The sequence below is a fragment of the Hypanus sabinus genome, chromosome 1 (genome assembly GCF_030144855.1).
Source record: "Hypanus sabinus isolate sHypSab1 chromosome 1, sHypSab1.hap1, whole genome shotgun sequence".
Classification (NCBI taxonomy): Eukaryota; Metazoa; Chordata; class Chondrichthyes; order Myliobatiformes; family Dasyatidae; genus Hypanus; species Hypanus sabinus.
The window spans coordinates 173,861,127-173,881,115 of record NC_082706.1 but is presented as its reverse complement, the minus strand read 5'-3'; the positions used below and the strand labels follow the sequence as shown (position 1 = coordinate 173,881,115).

Genomic DNA, 19,989 nt, shown 5'->3' with positions numbered 1-19,989 from the left:
CTAAAACATAAATACTCAAGGCTAATTTAAAATTACCTTAAATCTTCTAAATACAAATTATATTAGTCGTAAGCTGCAGATACTTAACATTTTTAATGTACAGACACTACAGCAAGGTCTAAACTGAAGTTCCACAAGACAAAATTATAGACTAACCCTTGGAATAAAACCAATGGTAAGTATCCTCTGGATCAAGATCTGCCGTCTGGCAAAATAACAATTTCTGTATTACACTCCCAATTCTTTATCAGTGTCTTATTTTCTGCTCAATTACCTTCAACCTGCTTTGGTTTATGGTTTTCACCAAGATTTTCTGTAGCAATTAACATTTTTCCCAAAATGCCATTTTGATGTGAAAAAATGGCAAAACACTTAAACCCTTATTGATAAGATGCTAGTTTAAATAGTTTTAGTTTAAACACAGTTCTTAATATTTAAGGAAAATTGGGTTTCACAAAGCTACAGCCTGTTCAGTTTTTGCCAGGTTGTTTCATTTTGGCAGGTTTATTATCTTATGACCCCTCTACAACAAACAAGATCTTCACTGACAAAACAGAACAAACCGCCAAGAAAGGAAAAAAAAATTTACACCACTTTTACATCTAATTTTAAAGCTCATGTTTAAATTTACTGATCAAAGAAATACATGCAGATAAAAATGTTTGTAATGAGAAAAAAGTTCTACACGTTTCAATGCACCACCCCAACCAGAACAAAAAGAACCCTCCCAGCTGCCATTTGTTGTACTCTTCTCAAACTACTCTTTAAGGCAAACCTGATTCATTTCTGAAGGGGGTGCTCTAAAGAAGCTGAATAGACATTTGGCATTAAAATAGACAAATCATGATATAATGATGTGAAGTCTTTGACAATATACATTTAACTTGAGTTACATTTGGGAGATGTGAATGTTGCAATGGGAGGATGGGACAGAATAACAGTTGGTAGTGAGCCCAGAAAGTCAAACCATCACAAATGTGGAATAGACAAAGCTTCAAACTAGAACAATACTGCCATTTTAAGCTGTAGTCATCCAGAAAATGTTTGTGATCTGCTTAACTACAAAGGGATTTCAGCTCGACCAACATATACCCAAGCTTGTTATTTTAACTATATATACACAAAATGAATGATAAATACAGAATTAAAACATTCGTCTAGCATGTCTCCACAGCATTTGAAATTTGACAGCTTTTACAGTTTGGTATGATGTAATAAGTAACAATGATAGCAATTTTAACCCACACAATTAAAATACTCAGATGAAATTTGTAGTGTTTAATACAATCCATCTTGTAGTCAAGGGCAAAATAGACAAAAGATTAGCCTGAAAAAAATTAACTGTAAATAGGTACAAGTACAATTTTCAAATCCTGTCATTAAGCAAATTTCTGCTGAGAACAGTATATACGACAAGTTTTACAAGGTTTGTGAAGGACTTTTTGGATATCCCTGTTAAATAAACCATATGGTAATGGCTTCGCTTCTTGAACTGGTAAGGGAGAGAGTGAAAGGTAAAGGGCCCAAGTCAAGCAGACAGATAGTTGAAGAACCTCAACAGCAACCTCCACCAGCTTGCTGTCCTCCATGGATACCCGAATGTGATGCATTGGTAGCAGCGTGCTGTGGTCCAATCTTTATGCCATTTGCCTTGAAGGGGATTAAAAAGAAAAAAATTAAAAGATTGGTGTGTGTGAATAACAAATACAGTAGACTGGAGTTTTACCGCTTATAAAGTTGTATAGTGTTATCTTGGTGAATATCAAACTACTACATACATCACTGAAATTGGTTCCATAAATATTTCCATAATTAACAAAATCAAATATCTACATTATTCTGCATATTTCTAATTCAAATAGCTTTAGTTCTTGCACATTATTTATTCAAATTAAATTACACGTCATCTACTATTTTCTCAAAAGCTACAAATCCTATCCAAAATCTGGTTGTAAGGCTCTAGCTTAAACACCGAAATTATGCTTTAAAATTATAACCTTTCCAGACATCATTCAAACACTTCCAGTTTCTTGGAGCTTTAAATCTCAAATTATGATCTCATTAAATAGCAAAACAAATTTAATGGGCCGAAAGGCCTATATGCATATCTTAAGCTGATAAATATATCAAGAATTTGAAAATGCATGAATTCTGGACAATTACGATCCCCAGGGGAATGGTTCTGAGAAAATAGTTGCTAACAAATCTCCAGGTTTTTATGGACTTCATTCCAGGGACTACGGAGATAAATGATACATTTTCAGTTTTATAAAATTCTCTTGATTAGACTAGAAAATAGCAAACATCTTTTCTGAACATGAATCCACAAGTCAATTGTGAGTAAGCTTAACATCTGCCATAGGAAAGGCATTAGAAGCGATACAGACATTGCTTGAAAATAGTCAAACTAATCTGGGGAAGTTAGTTTTGTGAAAGGAGGTCAAATCAATGATCTGCCTTCTCTAAAAAAATGATTGCAAAATGTGATTTGCAAAAGGCTACTGAACAAGCCCATCAATTTTATGATAAACCTCACAAAAGCCTGAGAACATAGCAGCTTCTAAAATTTCAACAGCCTTCTTATTTGAAGAATGAATTCTGGATCTCTCAATCAACCTCTTTATGGTCCTAGCACTTCAACAACCTTCAGTACTCTATAACTGTAACATCATACTTTTCTTTCTTCCTTTATTTCTACCTCAATGTCCTTGTATAAGGAATGATCTGTCATGACAGCATACAAACAAATGCTGTTCATTACACATAAAACAATTACCTAGTACGGGGGTCGGCAACCCGCGGCTCCGGAGCCACATGTGGCTCTTTTAGGTCTGTGCTGCGGCTCCCTGTTGCTTTGGGAAATAATTGGTTGTGGCGACTCTTTTCCTGGCACATCCGAACCGACTCACAATAAGATAGCCTACGGGGGTTTGCGAGCACAGAGCTTTGGAGCCTCTGCGCCATGGGGGGGGGGGGGCAGGTTGAGGGAGGCTTAAAAGTGAGGCTGAAGATTTCGAATAAAGTTTTTTTCCTTCGACTGCAGTTACCGACTCCGTGTCGTAATTTTAGCGCTGCGTGTAGCACACCGCTACATGGTCAGTATTTAATTAATATGTTTTTTATGTTAGTTTGTTAGTTTTTGAAATGTAAATCTAAATTTGAAGATTATGGTGATCTTGTACAATCTAAATAAGACGTTGTGGCGGGCGACCCATTTCCTGACACATCCGAACCGGCTCACAATTAGCCAGCGTTCAGGCTAAGGGAGATAGCCTACGGGGGTTTGTGAGTACGTGTCTTTTGCAGCATCCACGCCCATGGGGGGCGGGTTGAGGGAGGCTTAAAAGCAAGGCTGTTTAGTTCGAATAAAGCTATCTTTGACTGCAGTTTACTGACTGCGTGTAGCAACCGCTACAACGTGTTTTTATCGCTGGCTGTCCAGAGGGGAGGTGCTGAAACGCTTTGTCGCGCGTCTGGAAGAAGTGAAAACTTTCCTGGGCAGCAAAGGGCTCAACTTTCCTGAGCTGGAACAGCCAGAGTGGCTGGAAAAGCTACACTTCATGGTAGACATGACAGCGCACCTGAACACGCTGAACACAGCTCTTCAACGGGGTAAGGACGTACAGCCCTGCACATGTTGGGGGATGTTTTGCATTCGAGCGCAAGTTGACGTTGCTTGCCAGAGATTTACAGAAAGGCACATTGTCTCACTTCCCCAATTTGAGAGAGTTCAAACAATGTCACGACATGATAAATTCGGAGTATTTACATTCTGCAATCATCGCAATGCAAACATCGTTTGGGAAACGCTTCTGTGAGTTCAGAGAGGAAAAAAACACATTATCCTTCCCGGTCACTCCCCTAAGCATCGATCCATCCCTACTGAATACGACTGCATTGTCAGGTGTGAGTCAACCTGAAGAAGTATGATAAATATTTTAATTGCGTATTATTTTACGTATATTCATATGTTTTCATTGTTCAGTGAAATAGTCCTTTTATTTTTCAGGTTGACAGCTGGCTGACGTTATTTTTGGTTTGCTGCTGGCGGCAAATTTAAGTTTGGCGTTTTTCATAAATACAAGAAGGACTCAAATAGACGTTGAGTATTTTACTTAAAAGTAACCTTCAACCCAACGTCTTTTTTTCGGAGTTCAAAATGTTTTTGTTGCATGCAGAAATGTAATTTCGTTTTCTCTGCAGGAGTTCATCAATTTCATAAATGCAACACATTATAGTTTATTTATACATAGCATAAAGGCAAAACAAAACGTTGTATGCAGTGTTATTTCATTTTAAATGTCAAACGGGTTTTGCGGCTCCCAGTGTTTTCTTTTCTGTGGGAAACGGGTCCAAGTGGCTCTTTCAGTGGTAAAGGTTGCTGACCCCTGACCTAGTATCTGCAAGGTAAGTTGTAGGCTAAAGGGAGAGAGTGGAGGAATGGAACTAGCTGGACTATTCTTCATACAGAGATGGCATGTGATCAATGGGCTGAGTGGCTTCCTTCCATGCAGAAATATATTGTTCTGTGAAATGTTTCTTGAACACATAGCTCAACAATTTTAAAAGCAATCTTCTTTTTATACAAATATAACTTGGGCTCATTTTGTTTGACTGAAATGATCCAGCTTCTGTTATACCTGATATACAAAATACATAATTAAACATGTACAATTTTATCTCCCATATAAAGGAACCAAAGAGCTTTTGAAAAATGACCCACAGTAGTCCATATACAACTTGCACTAAACAGGTGCTCCATATAAATGATTCCCTATTGTGTTAAACGAGCAGAATATAAAAACACTGATCCTCTCGGCACCAATTCTTTTGCCAGTTTGAATCAGCTGTACATGCCAAGAGTACGAGTGTTCTATGTCATCAATAATCTCAACACTCCCCAAAGACATGGCAGTTTGCCAAGAACCCACACGCATGTACACACAGCACTTTCATTCATCAAACACAGACTTATCTCAACACTTACTCACTCAAGTGGTTACACCTTAACTCTATTTTTCCCCTCTAAAAGTCATGGTTAACTTGATAAAGTTTCTTTAGAAGCAAAGTGCTCTATGATAAATCTCAGATTTAAAAAAAATACTTGGCAGCCATTCCATTTTTATATTAGCCTTGGGGTTTCTGGCAGCAGTTTTGTATTTACACCAGATGATGTGGTTTAAGTTCACTCTAACTCCTCTTATTGAATACATGCCCTATGGCTCATTGGTTTTATCCATCTGGACTAGTAGCAACCTTTTGAGATATTGTGAAGCAGAAGCTTGGCACTTATCCAAGTAACAAATAACAACCACTAGTGGTTTCTGACAACACAAAACTCAAAGCCTTGTCAGACAGCAAAAAGATCATAGAAAACTTGTTTCCGTAAAATTAGACGATCTGTACCATTGTGATTTTTTGCACTTACCATTTTTAAATGCACCATGATCCATGACCGTGCATTCACTTTTCAATCCACCCTAATCATTTTAATTCAAACTCAACTGAACTATTAACTGTTCTGTCCAAGTTGACAGAAGTAAAAATTTCCAAATGAAGTTTGAGGATTAATGATTCCCCTCCCAGTAAAGAGGGATATTCAAAATAACATTGATTTTGTTATTACAAAACAATCACTAGTTTGTAATGGGCAAAACAATCTCCTGAGACAAATCCCCAGGCAGCTTTTGTACTATTTAGACAGGATTCTAGAAGACAGACCCACATTTATGATGCAATTCTTCACACTTAAAAGTAAATCTGACTTAGCTAATATAGTTACTAATTACAACTCTTTGATTCCAAGTCAATTCACTAGAAATGATGCAGCATACTCTGGTAGTCTGAACAAAGAGAGTATAAACACAGAATTTAAGAAGTAGAAGCCCCCAGATATGCTGCCAAAACTGTTTCATGAAACATCCAATTTTCTCCATTAATGGCAGTTGATGACCACATAGCACTGCCCTACAGAACACCGATTTGTTACAGAGCTCTAAATCCTGGAGGCCAAACACTCTGTTCATAACCCTTATACTTTAAAGAAATAGACCTGGTCTGTGCATTACTGTGCTGGGAACTTGGCACAAAACCCTGCTTTCCACTAAGCTCCTAAACAGTGATCTTACCACGTGGCCCAATGTGGGGGAAAGTAATAATCACTGACATGTGTCACGTAGAGGCTTGTGGCAATGACAGCACTAGTTCATTGTTGTGAGAGTGACTGAGAGGAGACTTCAACCAAATCTCCAACATAGCAGAAGGGAGAGCAAGTCATTTCAAGATTTAAATGATGCTATAATGACCTCAATACTAAATTCACTAGTTTTCTCAAAAGATAGTTGTAAAAAGCAAAGGAAAATTTTTGTTCAAAAATAAATCTGAAGTACAATTTGAATACACCAGTAGAGAAGTGGTTATTGATGAACTCACAGTCCCCTGGAAAAACAGCATCAATGAAGCCCATGAGCACAAGTTAACCAAGTATGCAGAATTAAGATCAGAGTGCAGAGACAGAGGGTGGAAGGTCTCATGCTATCCATTCGAAGTCGGGTGCCATGGCTTTATTGAGTTCACTTTCCAGAAGTGGCTGCATGACCTTGGCTTTACTAGAAGAGAGATCAAGTCAATCAGCAGGGCTGTAGCTGAGACAGCAGAGGCAGGATCATCATGGGTGTGGACTAAGTACATCCAGAGGGGCAAATAGTCAGACAGTGTATCCATCTTTTGTAAACTCTTCAGTAGCTGCGTATACACCTGAAGAGTCGACTATCTGTTGGATGGAAGCAACCAACAACTCTGATAGAGGCAGATGCCAAGTTGTTAAGCTCATCAGTGGGAGGTGGTGCTTTAGCACTCCTGGCCCACCACCTCGAGGGAGTCTTGATCATAAGCGGGCCGAAACTCCTGAAGACAGGTGGCAGATCATCTGATGATCCCACTGATGACAGCACAGGACAGTTAACATCTTAGTCTACGTGCATTTTCAGTTCTTAATTCTATTCTTGATAAATCTTGCATCTTTTACTGACAAAGGCTGAATCCATGGCCAGGTCAGTAAACTCCTATTTATGTTTTTAAACATAAAACCATGCAAGATCTGATCAGATTCATGCCACAAATGTTATGACTGTTTGGAATAATGCAACATCTTATGTAAGATCTATACAGAGCTTTATCCATAACAAATGACAGTTTTTAAACTTAAAACAGGCAAGATGTCTTACATAAAATTAAAACCACCCATCAAGAACCATGGTGATACCCCATATAGTACTATCTTGCAAGTTTTTCTTAATTTGCAATCTGCATCATCTATTTCTGGATGATCAGTATTGTGTAAGAGTCAAAGTTAGCATCTAAGAAAATACTTAGTTTCATCCATAACGCTATTTGCCATTATCCAAAAAAAAACATTTAGATCAGAATTTCCCAATCGTATGCTTGAAACAGCTCAAACGATGGTATAAACTTTGAAACCCACACTGTCAGAATATTAGCTTGATCAGACCTTAATTTCAACTTATAACACACATTTTAAAATTTGATAGTTTGTACAAATGCTAGCATTAAATCTACTTGTTTACATTGTACTCTTGTCAAGTTTAAAATAACTCAATTTAACTGTAGCTAATAACCAGTTCCAATTCTGTTCAATGACAGCTATTTCCAAATTTTCCTTTTGTTTTGGTCATACCACCCTCTAGTGTTAGTTTGTAAGATTGCTCTAGAAGCTGAATGTGCACCAAAGTCTAGAAGCAAAAGCAAAAAATGTACATTAGTAGAAATCGATTTGGTTACTGATTTTATTTCCAAAACTCAAGGGACCCACAAGTACTTACGTACAAGATATTAACCATTCAGGTATTTGTTAACGGTATATTATTGTATAACCGCCTTGTGAAAAACATGAACAAAGACAGTCTACACAGTCAGTGCCAAAGATAAAGTAGCTCTTCACTCAATTAGTAGGCTGCGAGATCATTCCTTTGGGTTTATATTCAAATTAGTCTTGGAAATGAAGACCACCATACACACATCTCTGGACAGAACACTACCGTTTCCACTAATTCAAACACTTCCCTTCATTTTTCTTCGTATTTGTCTCTATCCATGAATGTAATTAATACCTAGGAGAAATAAATTAATTCTGACTTGACAAAAAAAACACTATCCAATGACTTGGTGGAAAAGTGTGCAGTATGTAACAAGATTTTCAGCATCTGCAGAGTGTCTTGTGTTCAGCACTTAGTAGCTTTCTTCACTAAAGCATTTAAAAAATAAAATGTTTGTATTTCATTACTGACCTGAGAATGAAAGGTTGAACACTATCACAAAGACACTTACAAAAAGTGGTTCTTACCTCATTATTTATATCAAAGACGCCTTCTTGGATTTTCTCATAGATCTCCCTAGCTGTGTTAATAAATGCCTGAAATTAAAAATAAAAATGTTAAAAGTTCCTACAACTGTATTCCAATTCACTCAACACTCCAGTTCTACTGAGAATAGCACAAAAAACACAAACTATCCTACTCCAACGTAAACATGAACCAAGGAGGGCTAGTGTGATAAATTATCCACAGAAAAATGGCAACACTTTCAGTAAATCTTGGAGTCCAGAGCTTAAGTAGTACCCATGTGAAGTTTATTTAACATGTATATTTCATAATGTGGCATAACTTAAGACAACCCAAAATTTCTAAATTAACCATGGCCCTAACCATGATGAACCAATTATTTGCACTCAGGCCCCAGGAATATAGCATACTCTATGCCATATTCCTCATACTGCATTCCTCAGTGAGAGCACTAAGTATGATTCATACTGCAAATAAAAACTCACTGTGAAGAGAAAACAATCAAACACTAATCCCTTTACAAAACAGTGCTGGAGAAACTCAGCAGGCCAAGCATCTGTGGAGGAAAATGGATAGTCAACATTTCAGGTCAAGTACATTTCTTCTCGTGAAACTAACTGCCCACTTCTGCCCACAGATATTGCTTGGCCTGCTGAGTTCTTCCAGCAGTTGTCCTCTTGCTCCTAATTCTAGCATCTGGAGCCCCATGTGTCACCAGTTCTTTCACGTTCAGTCAGACTAAAATGCGATCTGAATAAAATTTGCTTTAAAATATGAACAATAGACGTTAGTAACATTAAAATTAATTCACAAGGCCATAGCATTGCAGAAAAAAGTAAGCCTGCATGACTCCATCCAATTATCATTTCTGTGATATGACTTAAGGAAAACCAAAACAAGTCGCATAAAACAGGAGCTCAATTTTGTCACACTGGATGTGTTTTAAATCCATTCAGCTTCAAAAGAATTTTAGGTAAGTGTATGTTAAGGACTTTCTAATTTTATTTATTTATTTATTTAAAAATCGGGGTCTGGTAGCTATTTTATGAAACAAATGCACTGAAGTGACAGAGTGACAGGGGGTGGCAGAACCCCTTCAGGAAACTAGCTATACTAAATGTTGAGCCAAAAGCAGCTAGATGGACCCAGTGTTTGGTTTTTACAAGAGAGAAAAGTGAATTAAAAGATATTACACAACAAGTATAGCAAACGGCAAAACAGTTAAGAACTAAATGGAAGCACACACAGGAGTCCTTCTTCAAACAGGATGCCTGGGGTGGACAGCACTGCATGGAGCTGAATCATGCAAAAGATTTAAGCTGATCACAGACACCTGGAGTCACAGAATACAAAGGAATGCAGCTCATTTAAACACTTGGAGGTGCTGTTGCTCAGATTCCCATTACTCCACAGCCTCATAATTCTCATCTTTGGGTAGCTACTGCAAGGGAAGGGGGCACACTGGTCTGCTCCTAAACTTGGGCAGGATTACCACTATAAAGTCCAGGAAGCTGACCTTTAAGGGGCTTTTACAAACAAATTTTCTAACCACCTTTCAAGGACATATGCTTGGAGTACACACTAGGTTTGCTGGCTCACTGGAGATCTTGGGATCAATGGGCATCATGAGCCAACGTGCATCATGGGCAGTGACAGACTCACACTACCTAAAACTGTTAACGATGTTATTGTTCAAAACAAAATTACAGCTCCAGGTCCTCCTGCCTTTGCACAGAAATTTTGTGCAAGTACTGGAAATTATTTACTTCTAGTTTATAAATGGATGAGAATGGGTATTTATTAGTTCTTATCCATTATCCATAGTTTGTTATCAGATTACTTATGAACATTTGTATACATTTTAGAGTTTTTTAACAAATAACCAGACTTTCATATTAAGAGGAGAATGGGGGCGAGACAAGAAAAAAAGAATTAAAAGTCAGATTGTGAATGGATTTAAAAATTATATAAATTATAAAGGGATTGAAGTTATGATATTATAGAAGACAGATGTTGTGCCTGGTAGAAAGATGGAGTCACAAGAAGATTCTGGAGAATCTTGAGGGAAATTTGATAAAGTACAAGGGGAAGAGAGGAAGCAGAACAGATGGTCCCAATCAAGAAAGAGAAAACACAGCTGTTAAAGAGGCAGGGTCACCCTGTTGTGAGACACAAGAGAAAAAAAACACTCTGGGAAGGAGAATATAGAAGCAGAATTCTTTAAAAACATTTCTCTTTTTTACTACCACTGCCTGAACCCCATGCCTGTTCATCAATAGAAAAGAGCATAGGATAGCATGCAACTGGATTGTGAAGTGATGAATGGGTGAAGTTTTCAAACCAAGGTTGAGACAAAGTTCAAGTACAAAGTGAGCTAATCATCAAGAATCATGGAGAAAAATCCAATGCCCTGTAGACATCCTGGTTCAGTTTCATATAGATGATATGAAAGGGGATAGTCAATGTTAAGATTATCTTTGGCCTTCCTAACATGTAGTGCAAAAACCTGTTTGTCAGGATGGCACCCAGTTGCTGTCTCAGTCAATACTGTGGCACAGATTTAACTTTTTTTTAGGAAGTTCATAAAGATGGTTTTGGGGACAGAGAGAGCAATTAGGGGTCAGTTTAGAGTTTAGGGATAGCAATGTGCAGAATTTAGACATCAAGCCTTCACTCTATACTCAAAGGCCAGAGATATGGAAAGGTGACAAAGGGTATCTTATGCAGTTTGGGCTGTCTGAAGTTGGTGGGTTCCAGAATCAGATGTCCATGCAAAAAGTCGACATGAAGTTCAAGTCTTGAATTCAGGGTCCCGTCAATGGCTAGCCAAAAGTTGATCAGTAATCCAGAAATCAAAGCCCAATGACTAAAGCCTGGAGACCGGAGGCCCAGAGGACTGTGTCAGTGCGAGTGGGTGGGAGGCAGGAAAGGGGCTTGTTTTGCTGTTGATGTCTTGTTGCCTGTCCTGTTGTCCTTCTGAACATTGTGGCATGCTACATTGGCACTGGGAGGTATGGCAACACTTGCAACCTGCCCCCAGCACCTCCTTAGGGTATTGATTGTTAACATACACGATGCATTTCACTGTGCGCTTCTGTGTACAGATAATAAATAAATCTGAATCTGAACTTCCTGTACTTTAAGTCAGACAAGCAAGATGTCAATATGGCCAATGACAGTGTTGGCAATAATCAGCATATATTTAGAAACCAAAATCATGACACAAGCATATATATCCACAGTGATCCTATTAAGCCCTCCCTGTGAACATCTCATAAGAACTAAGCAAAAGCCTGAGTGTAATCAATCATTCTTTTCCTCTAGTGACCCACATCTCCAGGTTTTACTAGTGTAGATCAACTAGTGATAACTCTACAATGTGGAGACAAACAACGATGTGTGAATGGCATGGGAATACACAAAAATATTCAAATGAAATGATGTCTCCATGCCATAAGGTTATTCACATGGAATGAATTTACTGACTATAAACTATTACATTCCCTTGGCCAGCAAATCGGTACTCTTCCTGCTAGTTAGGAACGGAGAGGCAAGGAACATAATGCACTTCAGCAGGGAATTTCAAATGTTCCTGATCAAGATTTAATTCACTTTAAGATACACTGTAAAATAATTTTTTTCCAGTGGTCCTGCGTGTGAAGTATAATGTGGGAAACCAGACTAAACAAGTCAGAAGCCAAGGAGACTAAAGACCACAGATGTTGGAATCCTGAGCAACAATCTGGAAGAAACAGTGGTAAGCAGCATCAGTGGGAGGAAGAGAATTGTCAGCATTCATCACAGAGTTCTTCCAGCAAACTGTGTTCCAGTCAAGTAACTTTCAGCCAAGATTCTGGTCAAATGAGCAAATAATTGATATTTTGCTGTGCTCCCTCCTCCTAGCCTAATCAGCTTGCATTCTTTTGACTTTTTTAAAATTTGTCACTAATTCATTTGATTATGATCATAGTGTACTCCTTGTACAAAGTCCAATCAATACAGAGGGTACTTTCCATCACACTGAGATGCTTTTGCCATCTCAAACAAAATGGACTCAGTAGACACCTAGCAGCCCAGATCGGAAAGCTGTACCCTGAGCTAGCACAGCAGCCAAGTATTCCACCAAATGTAACCTCATTGTGCAGCACATTCATCAAGTTTCAAATTCACCTTTAATTATAGTTCACCCATACATGAATATAGTCAGTGGCATGACTGTAGATTATAGAAAATTGTCCCAGTCCACCTTGTTCTGCCAGGCGAGCTCTGGGGCGCAGCACCGGGCAAACTTTTAGTTAGCAAGCAGCAAAAAGCAAACCCTAAAATATTCAAGTCCAGCCACTTTTTATTGTCATTTTGACCATAACTGCTGGTACAGTACACAGTAAAAATGAGATGTTTTTCAGGACCATGGTGCTACATGAAACAGTACAAAAACTACACCAAACTACGTGAAAACAACAGAGAAAAAGAAATTACACTAGACTACAGACCTACCCAGGACTGCATAAAGTGCACAAAAGGCTGCATTCTATGAACTCAGCATGCTAAAGAATAATGACGAGGCATACCCAAAACCAATAGTTCAATTCAAGTTCTTCAGTCTTGCCATATTTCATAGTGAATTGTGCAATACAATTAGATGGATGCTACTTCATTCCCCTCCTCAGCAAAGGGTGACCCCAACCCGAAGACAAATGCATTGGCAGACAAAGCCTGAAGTGCTGCATGAGTGAATAATTCATCTGGTATTTGATATCACATAAATTCCATTTCATGTGATAAAACAATAGTTGAGCGCACCTGTAAAGCAAATCAACACAATCCCACTCCTAAATAGCGGGCCATTCGTTCTTCGTCCTGCTTTACCATCCATTAAGTATTTGCCGACTCTTTAACATCTTTAACTTCCTGCATTGTATGTATATCCCCCAGTTTCTTTATACCCAATGTATTTTCACACCCATTCTTACTGTACATGTTAGTCAGTTAGGAGGGCAGAACTGAAATGTATTTTCTTTAGACATGAGCACTATTCAAGATTAGACTTTAGAATTGCCATTTGACTGTGGCCACCACTAGTTGTGAAGTTCCAGGAAGAATGAGTGCGTCAAAAATAAAGCTATAATTTGTAGATTCATCTATTGAGGCTGAAACTCTTAGGATCACATTTGAATTACAATTTACAGCAGCTGTGAATAGTAATATTTTTATGTAGATGGTTTCTGCATATAAGAAAATGTGGCCATAAGCTTTTAACTGAAGGGCATTCCTACTAAATTACAGATATTCTTCCTATTTAATGAATAAAATGTGTACACTGCTTTGCATTTCCAAAACCAATCAATCAACTGAATTTATTTGTTAATGTATTGGTTAAGCTCATGATGCTATAAATACAGAAGAAATGAACACATAAAAAAGATTGGATAATTGAAAAAGTATACACAAATTTGTTCCCAAAATAATCAGTTCATGGGGAATTTCAGGAAATGATACACTTTTCAAATGACTCTTGGCTCTGAACAAGTGAATTTGGCTTCTAGCCAGTACAAAATTTAATCAAATACTTCCATATTCCTTTGGAACGAAAGCTGCTCTGTACAAGTCAACTCAATCTGTGTTTTGAATAATATATACTTTACCTCAATGACTTTACAAATTGTATTAATTGGTAATTGCAGTTTCAAATTCCATGCTACTCTATACAACTTAAATTCCACATGGGATCTGCAAATTACTCACTTAGTAACTCAAACATAATGCTTAATGTCAAGATTATGTTGGCAAGTTCATGTACACGAACACCTAACTATGTTTCATATGACAGACCAGTGACATGATTTAATGTTGAACATTAAACATTTCAATCAAAGACATTTAAAAAGCCAGGTTTTGCCTTTGGCAAAACTGAAGTATATTATGTATCACATACAAACTTTCAGACAATTATGAATTTGTAACAAAATTTAGTAAAAATAAATTATGGGTTTCCCCCCTCACTAATGTTATATATTTACTATTTCAGTAATATTTGAGTAATTTTATGTATATATTAGTTGATTAAGCATTCTTGTTCATTTAAATAAGACTTTACAGGTTACATGTTTAAATAAGTAAATTGCTTAAGTCATTACACTACCATATGATATTTATTTAGAGATACTGTGCGGAATAGGCCCTTCAAGCTGTGCCACCCAACATCCCTCAATTTAGCCATTTCCAATTAACCTACTAACCAGCATGTCTTTGGACTGTGGGAGGAAACCAGAGCACCAGAAGGAAACCTACATGGTCATGGGAAGAACGTACAAACTCCTCACAAGGTGGCAGCAGAAATTGAACCCTAGTCACCAGTACCATAAAGTGTTGCACTAACCACTACGCTACAACGCTGCCTCGCTTAAAGAATAGACTTAAGACTTGCATTTCCCGACTCTTGTTTTCCTTTTAATTGGTTTAATGTTCTGAAGTTACAAAACATAAGTGTCAATGAGGTATGTTTAAAGTGAACCCAAGGTGGCTACCAAACTGAAACACAGTGAGACATTCAAACTAAAAAACACACAGCCCAGTATGTGAAGAGACTGACTAGTTTTAAAAGAGACAGAAAATGGAAGAATTCACAGGTTCTGTAGAATTCTCTGCCCAGTGGAGGCTTCCTCAGTAAATATATTTAGGACAAGGTTGAATAGATTTTTGCATAGTAGGGAAATTAAGGGTTATGGGGAAAAGGCAGGAAAGTGGAGATGAGTCCCTTTGCACCTCAGTTTTTTTGTGTTTGCTCTTCACTTAGAAAAGTCAACCCTTTTATTTCTTCTACCAAAGTACACGACCATACACTTCCCAACTCTGTATTCCATCTGCCATCTTTGCCTATTCTCCTAATCTATCCAAGTCCTCTGTAACCGCTCCACTTCCTCAATACTATATAGTGTAGTTTTAACTTCCTCAAAACATAGTATACCGTTTAAATAGCTAAGATACATTCTATATTGAGTTAGAGTTTATAGCTAAGTAGGGAAACATGCTCTATATTTAATATTTCAGTAATATTTGAGTAATCTTGTATATATTGGTTGATTAAGCATATTGATTTGTTTAAGTTTTATTATGGGTTAAATAATTAAATATGTGAATTGTATCTGTCATATTACCACATGATACCTGCACACCTCTCCGAAAGGAAAGAAGAAATTTAAGACTCGTGTCTCCTGACCCTCTTCCTTTCCTTTAAGTTAGCTTAATGTTCTGAAGTTACAAAACATAACTAACTTCTCACACTCCATTAAATTTTCTTGTATTCTGGAGGCACTATGTTACAGTTAAAAAGAGTTACAAAACTCTATGGCATTTCACTGAAGAGCTTGCCTTTATATTTGAACCTGAAGAATGACAAAACTAAGAAACTGCATTCTAAAATTCAATCTTAGATGCAACATCTGTGACAAAAGGCATGATTTATGGTTAATCTTAGTTACTTTCAGAGGTGACAGTAAACAAAGTTAAACACAAGATTATAGTACTCCTTAACAACATTACATAGGATGTTGCAAGATATTGGATGGGGCATGTGGGAGGTAGATTTCTGTTATTTGTTACCATGCGATTATTATGGTAATCGATTATGAACATCAATGGCTGTCTGGTATTTGACTCCTAGGTGGCAACACGTTATTTGCCTATTACTTTGAAAAAACCAAGACTATCGACTAAGTCTTTGAGAATGTAGATTGAGACAAATTCACTGTCTTATAAGCTCCAAATAGAATTCATCAACACAACATCACCGATAAAGCAAATGGAGATAGTGGGTTGTGATGAAACCATAAACGTTTGCTAGGAATGACTCCAGCCACTACAGAGCATCATCGCCCCAACTATTTCTACTGACATTACTGGAATTCTTTGTTACTGCACTTAAACGTTGTTCCAATACCACAGGCTGTAAATTTTGCCTAACACATCTAGCTCACATTTTTATTTTGTTGCTGTGCTTGAGAACTTAGCACGACAGAGAAAATTCAGTGGGAATAAGACATTGGAGATTTGCTGGTTTAAGAACACCACATGGTGTAAGAACCTGCACATATTACAATTAAAGCTGATTAATTTATTTAGAATCATAGAATACCACAGCACAGAAACAGGGCCTCTGGCCCATCTAGTCCATGCCAAACCATTAATCTGCCTAGTCCCAATGACCTGCAGCTAGTCCATAGCCCTCCATACCCTTCCCATCCATGTACCTATCCAAACTTCAATTTTCACCCTTAACCCATAACCTCTAGTTGTAGTCTCACCCAACCTCAGTGAAAAAAGACTGCATGCATTTACTCTATCTATACCCCTCAATTTTGTATACCTCCTTCAAATCTCCCCTCAATCTTCTACATTTTAGGGAATAAAGTCTTAACACCTTTCACTATAACTCAGTCCCTCAAGTCCCGGCAACACTTCTGTAAATTTGTTTCTGCACTCTTTCAATCATATTTACATCTTTCCTGTAGTTAGGTGACCAAAACTGAACACAATACTCCAAATTCGGCCTCACCAACTTCTTACACAATTTCAACCTAACACCCCAACGCCTCTACTCAATACTTTGATTAAAGGTTTCAAAAGCTTTCTTGCCAACCCATCCACCTGTGACGCCACCTTCAAGGAATTATGGGTATGTATTCCCAGATCTCTCTATTCTACAGCACTTCCTCAGTGCTTTCCTGCTCACAATTACATAAGAATTACATAGTTTGGTCCTCCCAAAGTGCAACACCACATGCTTGTCTGCATTAAATTCAATTTGCCATTCTTCCGGCTGGTCCTGATCCCACTGCAAGCCACAACAGCCTTCCTCACTGTCCACTACACCCTCAATCTTGATGTCATCTGTGCATGTGCTGATCCATTTTACCACATTATGATCCAGATTGCTGATACAGATGACAAACAATAAACCCAGCACTGATTCCCACAGCACACAACTCGTCACAGGCATCCAGTCGGAGAGGTGACCATCTGCCACCACTCTCTGGCTTCTTCCGGAGAGCTAATGTTCAATCCAATTTACTTCCTCATCTTGAATGCCAAACAGCTGAACCTTCTTGACCAACCTCTCATGTGGAACCTTGTCAAAAGCCCACGTACAAAGTATCCACTACCTTGCCTTCATCAACTTTCCTGGTAACCTCATTGAAAAACTCTTAAGACTGGTTAGACATGACCTACCATGCACAAAACAATGTTGACTATGCCTAATCAGTCCCCGTTGCTCCAAATACTTACATATCCAGTCCCTTAGAACACTTTCTAATAACTTTCTGACTACTCAGGCTCACCAGCCTATAATTTCCAGGCTTATACTAAGAGTCTTAAGCAACAGAACGTTAGCCATCCTCCAATCCTCCAGTACCTCACCCATGGCTAAAGATGTTTTGAATATCTCTGCTTGAGCCTCTGCAATTTCTGCACTTGTCCTAAACACATTGTCAGGCTCTGAGGATGTATCCACCCTAAATCGCCTCAAGACAGCACACACCTCCTCTTCTATAATCTATATGAGTCCATGACCTCACAGCTGCATTACCTCACATCTACAGATTGTGTCCATCTCCTGAGCAAGTATAGACGAAAAAAATCAATTTAAGATCTCCCCCAACTCTTCCCACTCCACACAAAGATTACCACCTTAAACTTCCAAAGGACAAATTTTCTTCCTTGCTATCCTTTTGCTCTTAATATATCTGGAGAAGCCCTTAGGATTCTCCTTTACCTTGTCTGCCAGATCAACTTAATGTCTTCTTTTAGCCCTCTTGATTTCCCTCAATTTCTCTTGAATTTCTTATATTCCGTAAGTATCTCATTTGTTCCTGCCTGCACCTGCTATACAAACCCTGTTTTCTTAACCAGAATCTCAAATGATCTCGAAAATCAAGGCTCCTTAAACTTGTCCTTACCCTTTATTGTGACAGGAATATACAAACTCCATACTCTCAAAATTTCACTTTTGAAGGCCTCTCCCTACCAAGTACACCTTTGCCAGAAAACAACCTGTCCCAATCCACACTTGCCAGATTAATTCTAATTATCATTAAAATTGGCCTTTCCCCAACTTAGAATCTTAACCTGAGAACAAGACCAATTCTTTTCCATAATTACCTTGAAATTAATGGCATTATGATCACTAGATGCAAAGTGTTCCTGTACATAATCTTTGGTCATCTGCCCTGTCTCATTCCCTAGTATCACACTCTCTCTAGCTGGGACTTCTATGTACTGAATAAGGAAAGTTTCCTGAACACATATGACAAATTCTTTCCCATTCAGCCCTTTTAAATCCTGGGAGTCCCAGTCAATATGTGGAAAGTTAAAATCACCTGCTATCATAACCTTGTGTATTTTGCAACAGTCTGCAATCTCTACAAATTTGCTCCTCTGAATCCCACATACTGTAAATGTGGTCATGCCTTTCATATTCCTCAGTTCTATCCATAAAGCCTCTCCAGACAAGCTCTCCAGTCTGTCCTGACTGAGCACTGCTGTGACATTTTCTCTGACTAGTAATGCCACCCCTTCCCCTTTAATCCCTCCCGCTCCATCACAGCTGATACACTGCTGTAAAGAGGGTTTCTTCTTTTTTGTTAACTAGCAGGAATGCTAATTTGCTGATAACGAGAATGGTATTCCTTTGTAAACCAAATGGGGATTAATGTTCTTTCTTCTGAGTCTGTAAGCTTTTGTTGACGGGCTTTTGGGCAGATCGGCGCGAGGGGGTCGAGAGAGAGGACGCAATGCTCTAAGCTGGGCGAGGATCGGACCCCAAAGGGGGGTCCGAGGCCGGGAGATTCTCCGAGGGGGGGGGGGGGGGGGATGAAGCTAGATGTGCTTGGTTGACCACTCGGAGGGTCCTGAGCTGTTTGGAGAGTCGAGGAGTTCGGAGGGTCCTGAGCTGCGAGTCGAGGAGTTTGGAGGGGATCGAATGGTGGCCAGAAGACTTCAGTAATTGAGCTCCAACGGCTGTGCACGAAGTGGTTTGGACTTTGATAAGTTTGGCGCCTTTTCTTTAATTTTCTCTTCATATATACTGTATCGTTATTAATCACTTAGTAATAGTAACCTTTATAAATCGTACTCATTTAATCGCATATGGTGTACTGTCTGTTTTTGGGCGAGGCGGGGACATCACACAGCATCCACACCAGCTGATTACCCAGTTTGGCGGGGCCGAAGGCTGCTCCCCCTAGACAAGAACGAGCTGAGCCAGCCTGAGGCGACCCAGGAGGTTACATTGTGGGGTGCTCGTCCGGGGTTGATTTCTGTGGAAGCTGTGTGATCACCCTCTTTAAATTGTGTCTGCGGCGAAGAGCTGGTGTGCCTTTGTGGGTGTGCGATTGTTGGTTATCGTTGTGTGTGTGTTGGGTGTGCTGTTGTTAGCCTCGAGGTCGTTGTTCGAGTTCCAACTGGTGCTGACGAAATGGTGATGGGACCATGGGTTGTCCGTACTGTTTGGGGATTGAGGAGTAACAGGTTGGGATGTTTCAGCAGTGGTGGGCTCCGCCCGGTTGTTGGAATAATGTCCAGCCCTAAAGGGGCGGAAGCGTGGGCGGAGCGGACCCCTCAGTTGTTGGGT

At 38.8% G+C, this 19,989-nt stretch overlaps 1 protein-coding gene across 1 annotated transcript in view; it reads right to left on the bottom strand.

Annotated features, from left to right (window-relative positions):
- Window positions 1–469: 469 nt before the first annotated feature.
- rab2a (RAB2A, member RAS oncogene family) overlaps window positions 470–19,989 on the bottom strand; it is a 74,348-nt gene continuing 54,828 nt past the window's right edge. Inside the window, exons 7-8 of the mRNA XM_059981688.1 lie at window positions 8,363–8,431; window positions 470–1,650 (exon numbers count right to left, since the gene is read on the bottom strand). Of these exons, the coding sequence (XP_059837671.1) occupies window positions 1,555–1,650; window positions 8,363–8,431 (165 nt within the window). The 3' untranslated portion in view covers window positions 470–1,554. The remainder of the gene's footprint in view (window positions 1,651–8,362; window positions 8,432–19,989) is intronic.